At 37.2% G+C, this 19,088-nt stretch overlaps 1 protein-coding gene across 1 annotated transcript in view; it reads left to right on the top strand.

Annotated features, from left to right (window-relative positions):
• Positions 1-11,238: 11,238 nt before the first annotated feature.
• Positions 11,239-19,088, top strand: part of LOC138709934 (fatty acid synthase-like) — a 38,860-nt gene continuing 31,010 nt past the window's right edge. Inside the window, exons 1-2 of the mRNA XM_069840624.1 lie at positions 11,239-11,527; positions 16,283-16,414. Of these exons, the coding sequence (XP_069696725.1) occupies positions 11,321-11,527; positions 16,283-16,414 (339 nt within the window). The 5' untranslated portion in view covers positions 11,239-11,320. The remainder of the gene's footprint in view (positions 11,528-16,282; positions 16,415-19,088) is intronic.

Raw genomic sequence — 19,088 nt, forward strand, 5'->3', positions numbered from 1 at the left:
TACGCTTGGCGTACTGAATGTCGTTTTATCCACAAATTTTACGCATCGTGTACCCTTAGCGTACTGATTTACATTTACACGAATTTTACGCTTCGTGTACGCTTAGCGTACTTAATATCGTTTATACACTAATTTTACGCTTCGTGTACGCTTAGCGTACTGAATGTAGTTTTAATACCAATTTTACGCTTCGTGTACGTTTAGCGTACAGAATGACGATTTTACATTAATTTTACGCTTTGTGAACGCTTGCCGTACTCAATGACATATTTACACCAATTTTACGCTTCTTCTTCGCTTAGCGTACAGAACTTTGTTTTACACCAATTTTATTCTTAGCGTACTGATTGTAGGCTTTACACCAATTTTACGCTTTGTCTACGCTTAGCGTATTGAATGTCGATTGCAATCCAATTTTACGTTTCGTGTACGCTTAGCGTACAGAATGTAGTTTTACACCAGTTTTACGCTTCATGTACTCTTAGCGTACTGAATGTCGTTTTTACACCAATTGTACGCTTCCTGTACGCCTAGCGTATAGAATGTCGCATCTACACCAATTTTACGATTAGTGTACGCTTACATACGGTATGTTGTTTTTACGCCAATTTTGCGCTTCCTGTACGCTTACAGTACATAATGACGTTCCTACGCCAATTTTACCCTTCGTGTACGCTTAGCGTAACGAATGTCGTTTTACACCAATATTACGCTTCCTGTACGGTTATCATACAGAATGACGTTTGTACGCCAATGTTACGCTTCGTGTACTCTCAGTGTAGTAAATATCGTTTTTACACCAATTTTACGATTCGTGTACATTTAGCGTCCCGAATGTTGTTTATATACCAATTTTACGCTTCGTGTACGCTTTGCGTACAGAATGATTTTGTTACACCAATTTTACGATTGGTGTACGCTTTCGTACTGAATGTTGTAACGTCAATTTTACGTTTCGTGTTTCCTTAGCGTACAGAATGACGTTTGTATGCCAATTTTACGCTTCGTGTACCCTTAGCGTACAGAATATCGTTTTTACACCAATTATACGCTTCGTGTTCACTTAGCGTATTGAATGTCGTTTTTACACCAATTTTGCGCTTCGTGTACGCTTAGCGTACAGAATGACGTTTGTAAGCCAGGTTTACGCTTCCTGTACGCTTAGCGACAAAATATCGTTTTGAAACCAATTTTACGCTTAGTGTACGCTTAGCGTACTGACTGTTGTTTTTACCCCACTGTTACGCTACGTGTACGCTTAGCGTACTGAATGTTGTTTTACATCTATTTACGCTTTGTGTACGCTTAGCATACTGAATGTCGTTTTTACACCAATTTTACGCTCCGTATACGCTTAGGGTTAGAATGTCCCTTTTACAACAATTTTGCGCTTCGTGTACGCTTAACGTACTGAATGTCGTTTTTACAGCATTTATACGCTTTGATTACCCTTAGAGTGCATAAAATCGATTTTACACCAATTTTACGCTTCTGGTACGCTTAGCGTATTGTATGTTATTTTTAGGCCAATTTTTACGCATAGTGTACGCTTAGCGTACTGAATGTAGTTTTTACACCAATTTTACGCTTCGTGTGCCTTTAGCGTACAGAATGTCGTTTTTACACCAATTTGATGTTTCGTGTACGTCTTGACAACTATTATACGCTTCGTGTACGCTTAGCGTACCAATATGTCGTTTTTACATCGATTTTACGCTTCTTCTACGCTTAGCGTACAGAATGTCGTCTTTACACAAATGTTACGCTTCGTGCACGTTTAGCGTACTGAATGTCGTTTTTACACAGATTTTACACTTCGTCTACGCTTAGCGTACAGAATGACATTTTTACACGAATTTTACACTTCGTGTACGCTTAGCGTACTGAATGTTGTTTTTACACCAATTTTGCGCTTCGTGTACGCTTAGCGTATTGAATGTCGAATGCACTCCAATTTTACGTTTCGTGTACGCTTAGCGTACAGAATGTCGTTTTTACATCAGTTTACGCTTCGTGTACTCTTAGCGTACTGAATGTCGCTTCTACACCAATTTTACGATTCATGTACGCTTACATACGGAATGTCGTTTTTACGCCAATTTTGCCCTTCCTGTACGCTTACAGTACACAATGACGTTTCTATGCCAATTTTACCCTTCGTGTACGCTTAGGGTAACGAATGTCGTTTTTACACCAATTTTAAGCTTCCTGTACGTTTAGCGTACAGAATGACGTTTGTACGCCAATGTTACGCTTCGTGTACTCTCAGCGTACTAAATGTCGTCTTTACACCAATTTTACGCTTCGTGTACATTTAGCGTACTGAATGTCGTTTATATACCAATTTTACGCTTCGTGTACGCTTTGCGTACAGAATGTTTCTTTTACACCAATTTTACGATTGGTGTACGCTTACGTACTGAATGTCGTTGTTACGTCAATTTAACGTTTCGTGCTTGCATAGAGTACAGAATGACTTTTGTATGCCAATTTTACGCTTCGTGTACCCTTAGCGTACAGAATATCGTTTTTACACCAATTATACGCTTCGTGTACACTTTGTGTATTGAATGTCGTTTTTACACCAATTTTGCGCTTCGTGTACGATTAGCGTACAGAATGACGTTTGTTTGCCAGTTTTACGCTTCCTGTACGCTTAGCGTACAAAATATCGTTTTTAAACCAATTTTACGCTTAGTTACGCTTAGCATACTGAGTGTTGTTGTTACCCCACTGTTACGCTACGTGTACGCTTAGCGTACTGTATGTTGTTTTTACATCTATTTATGCTTTGTGTACGCTTAGCGTACAGAATGTCGTTTATACGCCAATTTTAGCTTCGTGTACGCTTAGCGTACTGAATGTCGTTTTACACCAATTTTACGCTTCGTGACTTTTGTACGCCGATTTTACGTTTCGTGTACGCTTAGCGTACTGAATGTCGTTTTTACGCCAATTTTACGCTTCGTGTACGCTTAGCGTATAGAATTACGTTTTTACGCCAATTTAACGCTTCGTGTACGCTTCGCGTACTGAATGTACTTTTTACACCAATTTTACGCTTCGCCTACGCTTAGCGTGCAGAATATCGTTTTTACACCAATTTTACGCTTCGTGTACTCTTCCGTACAGAATGACGTTTTTACACCAATTTTACGCTTCGTGTACGCTTACGTACTGAATATGGTTTTTGCACCAATTTTACGCCTGTGTACGCTTAGCGTACTTAATGTCGTTTTTACACTAATTTTACGCTACGTGTACGCTAAGCGTACAGAATTATGTTTGTACGTCAAATTAACGCATTGTGTTCGCTTGCCGTATTGAATGTCGTTTTTACACTAATTTTACGCTTCGTGTACTCTTACCTTACAGAATATCGTTTTTACACCAATTTTACGCCTCGTGTTCGCTTAGCGTACTAAATGGCGTTTCTAGACCAATTTCACGCTCCGAGTATGCTTACGTACTGAATACTGTTTTTACGCCAATTTTACGCTTCGTGTACGGTTAGCGTACTGAATGTCGTTTTTACACCAATTTTACGCTTCGTGTACACTTAGCGTACTGAATGTCGTTTTTACACCAATTTTACGCTTCGTGTGCGCTTCGCGTCGAGAATGTCATTTTTACACCAATTTTACTGTTCGTGTTCGCTTAGCGTACTGAATGTCGTTTTTACAACCATTTTACACTTCCTGTACGCTTAGCGTGCACAATGACGTTTTTACACCAATTTTACGCTTCGTGTACGCTTACGTACTGCATATGGTTTTAACTCCAATTTTTTGCTTCGTGTACGCTTAGCGTAAAGAGTGACGTTTGTACGCCAATTTTGCGCTTGGTGTACGCTTAGCGTACAGAATATCGTTTTTAAACCAAAATTACGCTTCGTGTACGCTTAGCGTACAGAATGTCCTTTTTACACTAATTTTACGCTTCTTATACTTTTAACGTACAGAATGTTCATTTTACACCAATTTTACGCTTCGTGTACGCTTAGCGTACAGATTGACGTTTGTACGCCAGTTTTACGCGTCGTGTACGCTTAGCGCTCTAAATGTCGTTTTTAAACCAATTTTACGCTTCGTATACACTTAGCGTGCTGAATGTCATTTTTACACCAATTTTACGCTTCGTGTACGCTTAGTGTACTTTATATCGTTTTACACCAATTTTACGTTTACTGTCTGCTTAGCGTACAGAATGACGTTTGTACGCCAATTTTACGCTTCGTGTACGGTTAGCGTGCAGAATGACCTTTTAACACCAATGTTACGCTTCGTGTACGCTTAGCGTTCAGAATGTCATTTTACACCAATTTTACTGTTCGTGTACGCTTAGCGTACTGAATGTCGTTTTTACATCCATTTCACACTTCGAGTACGCTTAGCGTACAGAATGTCGTTTTTACACCAATTTTACGCTTCGTGTACACTTAGCGTACTGAATGTTGTTTTTACGCCAATTTTACGCTTCGTGTACGATTAGCGTGCAGAATGACATTTGTGCACCAATTTTACGCTTCGTGTATGCTTAGCGTACAGAATGGCGTTTTTACACCAATTTTACGCTTCGTGTACGGTTAGCGTACAGAATGTCGTTTTTACGCCAATTTTAGACTTTAATATTTTTAACATAAGACAAATATTTTATATTGTATTAATAGGAGTCATACATAAAAATCGGAATAATTTTCGCTAATATTTCAATATACTTCCTTCATATTTCGAAGTTCTTTCCTGAAACTCTGAAAATTCTTCGTGATATTTTAATTCGCCATATTCTGATATTTCAAATTGTTCTAGTGATATCCGTAAGAGCCTTTTCACACTAGGACACCGGTGACGGTCACAAGTGAGGTCACCGGTTTCCTAGTGTGAAAAGGCTCTTAGGGACGGTCTCTGACGGAGATACATTAGTTGGAATTGGAGCGTTCATACCGGGACAATGCAGTGTCTCACCCAGTCACAGTGTCCCAGCAGTGTCTCGCCCTCTACACATGTGTCGGATAGGGCCACTGTGTCCAGACCAGTCATTGCCCGACATACATTGCTTTGAATTAGTGTTTTCACACTGGGACACAAATCACAGGACACAGCTTGCAGATTGCCAACAGAACATTCACTGAGCACAGTGAAACTAGTCTATCCAGCCATGAGTTCAGATTTGATTAACACGGAAGGTTTTATAAGTGAAATAGAAAGTCGACCTGCTGTTTGGGATATCAAAAGCATAACTATAGCAATAAAGAGGCGAAAACGAATGCTTGGCAAGAAATTAGGCTCTTAGGGATATCATTAGAACAAGTTTGTGTCTGATTTCAATGAGAAAAGTATGAATGAAAGAAGCAAAATTTGTACCTGAGTTGCATATTTTCTTTTTCACCGTAAAAAATTATAAATTACATTTCATATGATGCTAAGTAACCATATATGGCAATATGGTTTGTAATTTGTTACCATATTAATTTACAATGGAAAGTTATATTTAACAATACGTAACATTTAGCATTGAAGTACAACTATACACATCACAACTACAATGATAGAAAAAATAAACTTAAATGAAATGTTAACAAACATTAAGAATATAAGCATTCGATATATATATGTATATATATATATATATATATATATATAACCATATAATAATTTTGAATTGTACTCTCATAGTTATGAAACAAAAGGTATGAATTCTTTAAGATTGTTTGAACCAAAATGCAACACTGCTACAGTATTTAATCATAGTAGTAATTTAGGCCTAAGAATATATAACAAATTCATATTTAAATATCCAAATCTTGTCAATTCTAATAGTTCTAGTATTAAATTAAAAAAGTTATGTATGGATTTTATAAAAATTGAAAAATTGTAAATTTAAATTTATATATTCTAATTGCATAGTAGACATAAGACAAATTGTATTATATACTTCATATTTCTATTCAGGAATCCGTCCCTGAGTACGAGTTCTACTCCTTCAGGGATGAGCTAAAGTTTTTCTGTGTATATTACATATATCTTACAATTATTAGCATGAATGATACCCGGCCCCGGAACAATTTTTCCCTTGAAATTATTCAAATCTGCTTTACAGGGAGCTTCACCTGAAAGACTAGATTTGCATAATATATACGTTACTGTGTACGTTAACAGGAAACCACAATTCCAAGTCACACAGAGATTGTGTGCACTCGTTGTGGGTCTCTGGCGTTTCGTCAGCCCACGCGAGTTGTGTGGATATAAAGGGAAAAATTGAGACGGTGTCGGGTGGAGTTCCCGGGTAGCTCAGTGGTAGAGCGCTAGTACGTTAAGAATGGATATCAGGCAAAGGTAAACGTGATCAAGGATGAGAATGGTGACTTGCTTGCAGACATTCATTCAATTCTGAACAGATGTAAAAACTGTTTTGGGCAACTACTAAATTTAAATAGGCCAAATAGAAATGATCGGGACGAAATTCAAAACAAACTGCTGAGCCATTTATACCCTAACCCACACTTTCTGAAGTCGGAATTGCGATAGAAAATCTGAAAAAGTACGTCTCCAGGTATCGATCAAATTCCAGTAGAATTAATACAAGAGGGTGGAAGTGCATTATCTAGCGAAATTTATAAACTTGTACTTGCAATTTGGGAAAAGGAAATTGTACCAGAACAATGGAAGGAGTCCATAATCGTACCTATCTTTAAGAAGGGGAACAAGACTAACTGTAGTAAATTCCGAGGAATGTCACTTTTGTTGACGTACAAAATTTTGTCCAATATTCTTTTGAGAACATTAACTCCATATGTAGATGAAATTATTGGGGATCATCAGTGCAGTTTCAGGCGTAATAGATCGACTATTGATAAGATTGTTTTGTATTCTGCAGATATTGGAGAAAAAAATGGGATTATAAGGGTACAGTACATCAGTTATTCATAGATTTCAAAAAGGCATATGACTCGGTTAAGAGGAAAGTATATGATATTCTTATTGAATTTGGTATTCCCAAGAAACTAGTTCGATTAATTAAAATGCGTATCGGTGAAACTTACAGCAGAGTCAGTATAGGCCAGTTTCTATCTGAAGCATTTCCAATTCACTGCGGACTAAAGCAAGGAGATGCACTATCACCTTTACTTTTTAACTTTGCTTTAGAATCGCCATTAGGAAAGTTCAGGATAACACAGAGGGTTTGTAATTGAACGGGTTACATCAGCTTCTTGTCTATGCGGATGACGTATATATGTTAGGAGAAAAATCCACAGACGATTAGGGAAAACACGAAAATTTTACTTAAAGCAAGTAAAGCGATAAGTTTGGAAGTAAATCCCGAAAAGACAGAGTATATGATTATGTTTCGTGACCAGAATATTGTACGAAATGGAAATATAAAAATTGGAAATTTATCCTTCGAAGAGGGGGGCTGAAATTCAGATATTTAGAGCAACAGTAACAAATATAAATGACACTCGGGAGGAAATTAAACGCAGAATAAATATGGGAAATACCTGTTATTATTCGGTTGAGAAGCTTTGTCATCTAGTCTGCTGTCAAAGAGTCTGAAAGTTAGAATTTATAAAACAGTTATACTACCGGTTGTTCTGTATGGTTGTGAAACTTAGACTCTGACTTTGAGAGAGGAACAGAGATTAAGGGTGTTTGAGAATAAGGTGCTTAGGAACATATTTGGGGCTAAGAGGGATGAAGTTACAGGAGAATGGAGAAAGTTACACAACGCAGAACGGCATGCATTGTATTCTTCACCTGACATAATTAGGAACATTAAATCCAGACGTTTGAGATGGGCAGGGCATGTAGCACGTATGGGCGAATCCAGAATTCCATATAGAGTGTTAGTTGGGAGGCCAGAGGGAAAAAGATCTTTGGGGAGGCCGAGACGTAGATGAGAGGATAATATTAAAATGGATTTGAGGGAGGTGGGATATGGTGATAGGGACTGGATTAATCTTGCACAGGATAGGGACCAATGGCGAGCTTATGTGAATGGCAATGAACCTCCGGGTTCCTTAAATGCCATTTGTAAGTACCTAAGTAAGTATTGACATGTAGCAACCACAAATGTTGACATAACATTTCTAGTAATCTTTGTTATACTTTCCAACAGCTCATGAAGAGCAACGATGAACTTACCAGTGACAGTTTTATAATATTTTAAAATATATAATATATTACTACCAGTTAAAATCTGTCAAATATGCTCAAAATAAAATAAAATAAAACAACAGTAAAGTAAGAGAAAGTTTTTCATCTGATGAGATAGCTTTTCCTTAGTATTGTGTCCATTCCTGTGATTTCCAGCAGTGAATATCTGTGTAATGAACGGTTTTTCTTCATCCTCCTCCTGTTCTATAGCAGTAACGACAACACATCCTAACTCGAATCCATTTTACTAATTAATCACAAATTGTTTTATCAGAAGCTACAACTAATCAGTTGGCAATACTAGCTGTGTTCGACACCAGTGACCCACGAGTGTTCGTTGCAAATACCGGTGACCGTCACCGGTGTCCCAGTGTGAAAAGGGTCTAAGTTCTCATTGAAAGAGAACAACTATATCTCTCCATATTCCTTCACTCGTAGTTTTTTGTCTAAGGGGAGGTCTTTCATTGCAAACCCAGCATTCTCCAATATTTCTTATTTTCTTCCTTCTGTTAGTCTCCTCATATGATCCATATATCTTAAAGTCGTCTACCATCTGATATCTTCTTCTGCCCCGAACTCTTCCGTTCACCATTCCTTCCAGTGCATCCTTCAGTAGGCAGTTTCTTCTCAGCCAGTGACCCAACCAATTCCTTTTCCTCTTCCTGATCAGTTTCAGCATCATTCTTTCTTCACCCACTCTTTCCAACACAGCTTCATTTCTTATTCTGTCTGTCCATTTCACACGCTCCATTCTTCTCCATATCCACATTTCAAATGCTTCTAGTCGCTTCTCTTCACTTCGTTGTAATGTCCATGTTTCTGCCCCATACAATGCCACACTCCACACAAAGCACTTCACTAGTCTCTTCCTTAGTTCTTTCTCCAGAGGTCCGCAGAAGATGCTCCTTTTTCTATTAAAAGCTTCCTTGGCCATTGCTATCCTCCTTTTGACTTCCTGGCAGCAGCTCATGTTACTGCTTATAGTACAGCCCAAGTATTTGAAGCTGTCCACTTGCTCTACTGCCTCATTTAGAATTCGCAAGTTTATCTTCTTTATTTTTCTTCCTATAACCATGGTCTTCGTCTTGTTTGCATTTATCTTCACCCCATACTGCTCACAGCTGTCATTTAGCTCCAGTAGCATATCTCTTAGTATCGTCTCCTCTTCTGCCAACAACGCCATATTATCAGCAAATCTTATTAACTTTATTCTTCTTCCTCCTACTATCACTCCTCCCATGTTCTGAAAACACTTCTTCACTAAATCCTGCAAGTAAATGTTTCAGAGTAGGTGATAAAGGGCATCCTTGTCGTACTCCTCTCCCTAGTTTTCTTCCGTCAGGCATTTGTGCTCCTATTCTCTACTTTGACTCGTTGTTTCATATAAATATTACTGAACAACGTCCTCTCTTTCCAGCCCACACCTATTTTCTTCAGGATCGCCGTCAGTTTATTCCAATCCACTCTGTCAAACGCCTTTTCTAAGTCCACAAATACTACATACACTTCTTTATTCTTCTCTAGGTATCTTTCGCCGATTGTCCGTAGCTGTCCAATTGCATCTCTCGTACCTTTTTTTCTTCCTGAAGCCAAACTGCTCTTCTTCCAACTCTCCTTCCATCCTAGAATATGAAAATGACGATTCAGTATTCGGTGCAGAATCTTCGCTGAGTGTGATTTCAGGCTGATAGTCCCGAAATCGTTACATTTTTTTGGCATTATTTTCCTTCGTATTGACAGCAACTCTGTCTTCATAAAATCTGCAGGCCATTTGCCTTTCTCATCTATGTGTTGCATAATTATATGTCCTTCTTGTCTTCATTGATATGCTACTGGTATCTATTTTTTGCCAAACTTCGGTTCCGCTACGCATCGCCTATTCCTCTAAAGCTGACTTGAGTAGGCTAATTTCAAGGCAAAAATTGTTCCTGGGCGGGACATCGAACCCGGTACATTGGATGAGCGGAATAATTGATCCGAGATCTGGTAGAGTTCCTGGGTAGCTCAGTCCGTAGAGCGTTGGCGCGCTCAGCCAAAGGTCTCGGGTTCGATGCTCGGCCCCCGGAACAGTTTTTTTCTTGAAATTATTCAAGTCAGCTTCACAGGTAGCTATTCTTGAAAAGTCAGATTTGTATAATATACGTCACTGTTCGTTAACAGAAAACGGCAATTTATGTCACACAGAAAAAGTGTGCACTCAATGCTGGGTTTTTGACGTCTTGTCAACCCATTTGAGGTGTGTGGTTATAAAAGGGAATAGTTGATTAGACGTTCCTGGATAGCTAAGTCGGTAGAGTGTTGGCATTGTCAGGCAAAAGTCCTGGGTTGGACGCCAGGCTCCAGAACAGTTTTTTCCCTTGAAATTATGCACTTCTACAATCATTGCATTTCGGACATAGGTATATCAGGTTAAGTTGTGGAGATTAACTCAAACTACATTATCCTGAAGTATTTTACATTCCTCTTGAGACATTTTGTATAAATGAAATGTCACGTGATGTAAAAAAAAAAGAAAATTGTTTTTCCCTCGAAAAATGGCCGAAATTTCACCCATCTCCTCCATTAATAGAAAGTGTGTAATATAGTGACAGTTATACTGGCAGGTTACTGTTGCTTGAAGACACATGTACAGTAGTGGCAAAAAAACCGGACCGACTCTTGTAGCTGATTTCAGAGCCTTGTTCACTCCAGAGCACGATAGACTGGTAACTAAGACTTTCGTGGTTCGAATCCTGCCTGGGAAGGAAACTTTTTTTGTTCCTTATTCAAATTTATTCCCAAAACTTTTCGATTGCAGCGATATTTCACTACTTAATTAATTCACTACTTATTCCCAGAACATGAATTTTACCAGCAATCGAAAAGTATTGGGAATAAATTTGAATAAGGAACAAAAAAAAGTTTTCTTTGCAGGCAGGATTCGAACCACGAAAGTCTTAGTGACCAGTCTATCGTGCTCTGAGTGAACAAGGCTCTGAAATCAGCTACAAGGGTCGGTCCGGTTTTTTTTTTTGCCACTACTCTACAACACTATGTAGGCGATGGGAAGGAAGAAGAAACTTCCCTACATATTCTGCTCCAGTGTGCTGAACTGGAGTTGAGAACCAACTAGCTTATATCCGTCTTTGTGTTATCTGTTGAGTCACTGAGGATAATTCTAAGCTCTCATGTTGCAGGTGGTCACAGAGAAGTGTGCCTTCAATGGAGGTCTGGTCGCGGTCAATTCTTTCTCCCTTGCTGGCTCAGGCGTCCATTTGCTCCTCAGGTGGAACGACAAGGTTAAAGTGAACAACGGCGCCCCTACCGACAGAATCCCGAGGCTCATGATCGCATCCGGGCGCACAGAGGAAGCCGTCGACTATATCTTGAAGGAGGTGAGTGTCACATGTGTGAAGGGACCCGTACTTATTATAATACTAACACTTACTTTCCTATCTATAGGGTGTCCCATAAGTCTGGAACCATAGGCCAAATCTCTGAAATACTGTTTCTTCTTCTTTGTAAGTACTTCTGAAGCCAGAGTTAAGTAAAGCGGAATGACATTCCAGTGTAATCGACGTTTGTTCTGGGTACAACCAATTAACTTCCAGGGCCAAATTCCCTGTGACTGCAGCTACCAACAAACAAGATCACTTGAATGCGTCCATCTTTACCAAACAACATCACTCAGGCTTCAAAAGTACCTGAAAACAAGAAGAAACAGCATTTCAAAGATTTGGCCCATGGTTCCAGACTTATGAGACACTCTGTACATTAATCATGTAAGCTTAAAAAACATTGTGCACCAAATTACTACATTAACTACATAATTTTATAGTAGCTACAGTTTCATTATACCCGCCTGGCAGGACTTTGACACATGTTTTATACCGGGTGAACCATAAGAAATGCCATTAATTTCAAGAGGTAATTTTTTTAGATATTTCAAACAAAACAGTTTAACACAATTTTGCTCGTTTTTGCTTCCTTTTCGAGATAAAAGTTGTTTTATATGAAACATTTCACAGCGTGTTTTGGAAAGCCATTAATTTAATTCCCAATATGCTCAGTCAATTTAAGAGAGCAGAGTATTATGATAATAAATGATTAAAAGAATTTTAGTTTTGTGCTTTAAATGTGCAGAAATTTGATCCGAAGAAATGTAACATTTTAAAATTCCTTTGCAGAACGAAAAGTTACATTTGTTCGGATCAAATTTCTCCACATTTAAAGGACAAAACTAAAATTCTTTCAATCATTTATCATCATAATACTCTGCTCTCTTAAATTGATTGAGCGTATTGGGAATTAAATCAATGGCTTTCCCAAAACACACTATGAAATATTTCATATAAAACAATTTTTATCTCGAAAAGGGAGAAAAAACGAACAAACTTGAATTACATTGTTTTGTTTGAAATATATCAAAGAATAATATCTGAAATTAATGACATTAGTACGATTCACCCTGTATATTATCTTTGTGTTCTGCAAACACATTCCCCAAGCAGATGACGTTAGAAACCTCTTCTGTTATCCTTCCATCTATTTCAATTTTTGTTGGTATGTTTTTCCTCACATTGTCACTGCTTTAGTTTTTGAGGTACAGATCTACCCTACAATGCTTTTTGTATTATTATTATTATTATTATTATTATTATTATTATTATTATTATTATTATTATTACTTACAAATGGCTTTTAACGAACCCGGAGGTTAAATACTTAGAAGGTCGAAATACAACAGTGCTCATAAGTTAAGATTAAAGATAATGTAGATAATCTTTAATAATTAGGTTAAGGGTGTAATAATTACCTACATTATCTTTCATTTTAATTTTAATTTTAATTTTAACCCGGAGGTTTATTGCCGCCCTCACATAAGCCCGCCATTGGTCCCTATCCTGAGCAAGATTAATCCAGTCTCTATCATCATATCCCACCTCCCTCAAATACATTTTAATATTATCTTCCAATCTACGTCTCGGCCTCCCTAAAGGTCTTTTTCCCTCCGGCCTCCCAACTAACACTCTATATGCATTTCTAGATTCGCCCATACGTGCTACATGCCCTGCCCATCTCAAACGTCTGGATTTAATGTTCCTAATTATGTCAGGTGAAGAATACAATGCGTGCAGTTCTGCGTTGTGTAACTTTCTCCATTCTCCTGTAACTTCATCCCTCTTAGCCCCAAATATGTTTCTAAGCACCTTATTCTCAAACACACTTAATCTCTGTTCCTCTCTCAAAGTGAGAGTCCAAGTTTCACAGCCATACAGAACAACCGGTAATATAACTGTTTTATAAATTCTAACTTCCAGATTTTTGGACAGCAGACTGGATGATAAGAGCTTCTCAACCGAATAATAACAGGCATTTCCCATATTTATTCTGTGTTTAATTTCCTCCCGAGTGTCATTTATATCTGTTACTGTTGCTCCAAGATATTTGAATTTTTCCACCTCTTCAAAGGATAAATTTCCAGTTTTTATAGTTCCATTTCGTACAATATTCTGGTCACGAGACATAATCATATACTTTGTTTTTTTTTCGGGATTTACTTCCAATCCTATCTCTGTACTTGCTTCCAGTAAAATTCCCGTATTTTCCTTAATCGTTTGTGGATTTTCTCCTAACATTATTATTATTATTATTATTATTATTATTATTATTGTTATTATCATTACCTATCTGTTATACTGTGTGTCTATAACTCCCTCATAAACCACTCATTGATAATGAATATGAATGAAATGCATCCTCTTTCTCCCCCCCCCCCATGTTTATCTCTCCTCTCCACTCCTCTTCTCCCTTCCCCTCTTCTTTCGTCCCCTTTCTCCTCTCGTCACTTCTTCTTTTCACTCCTGTCCTGTACCCTGTCCTTTCTTGTCTTCTTGCTGCTCATTGCTAGTTTATGTTTGGTATTATACCTTTCCTTTCTGCCTATCAGATGGCAATTCTGTTTCTAGTTTTTGAAGGTTGGTTCCACTCTCGATTGTGGAAATTTGCAATGTGTTCACGCCGATTTTCTATTTTCTTGTCCACTTTTTTCCTACCTGTCTTTACTTTCTTTTTCATTTCCACCATTTCATTGCCTACCGCTCTTTCTGGTTATGTTTGTCACATTTCTATTTTAACCTCACACTCTTTCTTTTTTAGAATTCTTACACTTTTTCTTATTATGCTGGTTCTGATCAATCTTTACGTGCATCTTTTTGCCGTTTCTTTCCTGTCTTCCTGTTTCTAGTTCTTGTGCACATTATTTAACGACGTAATAAAATATATCAAGTTTTTCCACAATGCATGTCGTATTTCATGTCGTTTTTATTCCTACTTCACACATCTTAAAACTGAATATTAGTGCCGCAACATAGGCCGTGTAATAACGTGTAATCAGCGAATAGGGATTATAAAGAATGGACACTGAGCGAATTTGCCTGTGTTTTGTTTCTCTGTGCGCCAGCGTATAGTTCCACTTTCAAGTGCTAGAGGTTAGTGTAATCGAGCATACGCTAAGATAATAATTGAGAATAGAGTTGAGACACAGGATCCAAACATCGCCTACCTTATTGCATAATCCAGTAACGCTTTGCTTCAAATAAATTGAAGTTAAGAGCTTTTCCTTATTTCTCAGTGACAAACTAGTTGTAATAATAATATTTTATATTTCAGATATCATAAATTATTTTATAAAATAATATAATACATTATAAAATTAAGTATAGAATTCGTTTAATATTTGTATATAATATAATATAGATATATGGTTTTACTTCTCGTAAGAGTTTTGTTTTTCCATTTTCATTGCTATCAAATCATTACCGGTACATATTTTAATTGTTGTTGGGGTCAACGTCTCAACTCTCATTATAAAGGAACTCTCGAGTCTAGACATTACAGTTAATGACGGATTTATTATTTTATGGATCCAATTTATTTTATTTGAGTACATAATGTACCTAGATATATTAATTATATGTGTTATATTTCCGCTGTGTCGACTGCTAGCTGGTGTGATGTCAGCGCCAACTCTAAGGAGAAAGCAGAATCTCACGCTTTAGCTGGCTTGAAGGTCATTGAAATCAGTCCGGCTGCATCAAAGGTACCGACGCGAAGTATCTATTCTTTATAATCTTTATAAATTTAAATTGGGAATGCCAAATAAAGGAAATATCCAAGAGACTGTGCTATACCATGCATTCTCTTAACCCATTCAGAAACTTCCTCCCGCCAGAATTAAAACAGACTTTAGTGCAAACCTTCGTACTACCACTGTTTGACTATTGTGACGTAATACTTACAGACTTGACAACTGACCTTTCGAACAAGCTGCAGCGTGTGCACAATATGTGTGTCAGATTCATCAGTAATGCTCACAAATTTGACCACATTACACTCTCGTTCAAATCTTTATCCTGGCTGCAACTTAATAACCGTAGAACACTTCATTCGCTCTCTCTTCTGTTTCGAGTTCTCCACACTTCTACTCCAAATTATCTTCGTTCCCGGTTTAACTACTTATCCTCCAGTCACAATTTAAACACCAGGTCACAGGAGAGCCAAATCCTAGCAATTCCTGCCCATAGAACATCCCACGATTCATCCTCTTTTACTGTCTCAGTTCGCCGTGAATGGAATTCTCTACCTCAGAAGATTAGGGGCTGCCAGACAATAACCACTTTCAAGAAACGATTTCTTACAGGCGCAGTCAAATTGAAATTAAACTTGTGATCGAGCTTAATAATTTAATTTAATTTAGATATGACTACCATTACTATTATTATTATTATTATTATTATTATTATTATTATTATTATTATTATTATTACATAATTATTTTATTGGTGTTGTGAAGACGAAAAGAATTGTCATTGTATTATATTAATTATGTATTATATTGTCTTGTATTTGTAGTATTGTATTGCTTTGAATTGTATTGTATTGTATTGTATTGATTATGTTATATTCATAGCACTGTAGTAATTTTTATCATACTCGTTGAGTGGAAGAGAAGGCCGAATGGCCTTAACTCTGCCAGTTAAAATAAACCATTATTATTATTATTATTATTATTATTATTATTATTATTATTATTATTATTATTATTCGCTGGTGTAATCTTAGGAGATTTGTTTGTTGCTTGCTCGTAGCTGGAGTCCAAACCTCTGGATGCAGAGTTTGTGCAGCTTATTCAAGACCTGCATTCCACAGACATTCCCGGACACACGTACCGTGGGTACTCCGTCATCACACAGGATGACAAGCGCCTCAGGAGTGTCAAGGCAAGTGCTCCATGTCTTAGGTTAGCATTACGATTAACGTTCGTTTGCGTTACGTTACGTTGCGTTCATCCGTAGGTTGAACTTCTAACGAACGTTCGTGACAACTATCACACTCTGCCGGCCATAATGAGTACTGAAATGCACACGCCTGAGAGTCAGCTGAAGACACAGAATGATTCATTGTAGGGTTGAAATTCTCTCTACGGATTGCACCTATCCACTTTTGGTTAAGGGAACATTTTACTCAGAGGAAACCTGAAGCATAAACAGTCGCATGGTAAGTGCAATAGTTTGTCTTCTGTACCATAATAGGATAATACGCAGAAAAATCGTCGTAGAAATTAAGGATTAACTAACCAGGGAAATGTAACATTCCTTCCGTCCTTTATCTTTACATCCGTATGCATTAAGGCCCATTCACAATGAAAATTAAACATAAACATAACGTAAGCATAAAACCTTGTGTCCATGTTATGTAATGAAAGCATTCACAATGAATTACATAAGCATAAACTTAATCTTAATCATAAGACGTTAACATGAAAGTTTGCAAACTCCAAACTTTCATGCTTATGTTTATGCGATTTGGAAACAGTACACAAGCGGAAAGCGTGTTTTCACTTTTTGTTTAACATCTCATGGGCTTTGCCTACAGGCAATATTTTGATCTATTGGCCGTGATGATAGCTAGGCGCGCAACATGGAATCATATGACGAAAAGTTGATTATTTTACATCTCCCTTTCTTTGATTTCAAGTATTGAAAGCCATATACTGATGTCATTGTAGTTATTAGAAACATAAATTGAATAGCTACATCGTCAGTCATTGTGCAATTCTCCATTTTTATGTCATAGATTCTGTAGTTTTGTTGATTCGGTATGTTTGTTTCCACACACGTGTTATGTTTACGTTATGTTTAATTTTCATTGTGAATGGGCCTTGGCTACTTAAGTTTGTGGCATATGTTTATGTGCTTATGTTAATGTTTACGTTATGTTTAATTTTCATTGTGAATGAGCCTTTACTGCAATTAAAAGCGAACCACACTTATTCAGTTCTACCAAACAAATGGCCGCCAGTTGGCTGTTCAATTTGAGTGCATAACAGAACGGCAATGAGCGGTCTAGCGGTTATTTAGTGAGTCTGTGTGTAAAACATGCTTTGCGGTCGTGATTTATTTCCCGTATAGATAGTCAACTGAAAATGGCAGCTCCATTCAAACGTTTTGGTGAAGCAAACATTAGTTAAATACAATTTTAGTAAGTCAATTAATACCTATTTTCTTCTGTTTTTATCATCTCCCTACCATTTGTTTCTTTGTTTGCCAACATTTGAAACTGAAAATTCTTTACGATACTATGAAACATGCTTTGCGTTCGTCAGTTGTTTACTGGATAGATATCAACCGAATATGGAGGCTCCATTCAAACGTTTTGGTGAAGCTAACATTAATGAAATAGAATTTTTGTAAGTCAGTTAATATTTTATTGTATTAGAGTGATTTATTACTTCTAATCTTTATATACTTTCTTCTAATCGTGTAATAGTCGATAAAATTCCACTCGAGTGTTGATTTTCTCTAGATAAATCAAAACCTCTAGTGAGATTACTGTTGACAAACTAGCTGTAATGTTAATTTTTATAGTTTATATATAATAAATTATATTTTAAAATAATATAATACTATATGTATAAAATTCGTTTAATATTGTATATAATATATAGGCGTGAAGTTTTACTTCTCATAGGAGTTTTGTTTTTCCATTGTCAAATCATCACATATTTTAATTTTTGATGGGTTCACGTCTCATTTCTCATTATAAAGGAACTCTAGAGTCTAGACATTACAGTTAATGGCGGATTTATGATTTCGTAGATCCAATTTATTTTATTTGAGTACATAATGTACCTAGATGTATTAATTGCATGTTATATTTCCTCTGTGTCGACTACCAGCTGATGTGATGTCCGCGCCAACTCTAGGGGAAAAAAACGGGATATCACGCTCACGCTGGTTTGAAGGTCAATGAAATCAGTCACTGCTACATCAAAGGTACCGATGCGAAGTGTCCATACTTATAATTCCCTATACATTGGTGATTTTTTTTTAGATAACATAAATAAAGTACCGGTATTAGAAAAATATGTTACCACAGAATAATATCGATGATAAAGCAATAATAATAATAATAATAATAATAATAATAATAATGATAATAATACTTACTTACTGGCTTTTAAGGAACCCGGAAGTTCATTGCCGCCCTCACATAAGTCCGCCATCGGTCCCTATCCTGAGCAAGATTAATCCAGTCTCTACCATCATATCCCACCTCCCTCAAATACATTTTAATATTATCCTCCCATCTACGTCTCGGCCTCCCCAAAGGTCTTTTTCCCTCCGGCCTCCCAACTAACACTCTATATAAATTTCTGGATTCGCCCATACGTGCTACATGCCCTGCCCATCTCAAACGTCTGGATTTTATGTTCCTAATTACGTCAGGTGAAGAATACAATGCGTGCAGCTCTGCGTTGTGTAACTTTCTCCATTCTCCTGTAACTTCATCCCTCTTAGCCCCAAATATTTTCCTAAGCACCTTATTCTTAAAAACCCTTAACCTCTGTTTCTCTCTCAAAGTGAGAGTCCAAGTTTCACATCCATACAGAAC

The sequence above is a fragment of the Periplaneta americana genome, chromosome 12 (assembly GCF_040183065.1).
Source record: "Periplaneta americana isolate PAMFEO1 chromosome 12, P.americana_PAMFEO1_priV1, whole genome shotgun sequence".
Classification (NCBI taxonomy): domain Eukaryota; kingdom Metazoa; phylum Arthropoda; class Insecta; order Blattodea; family Blattidae; genus Periplaneta; species Periplaneta americana.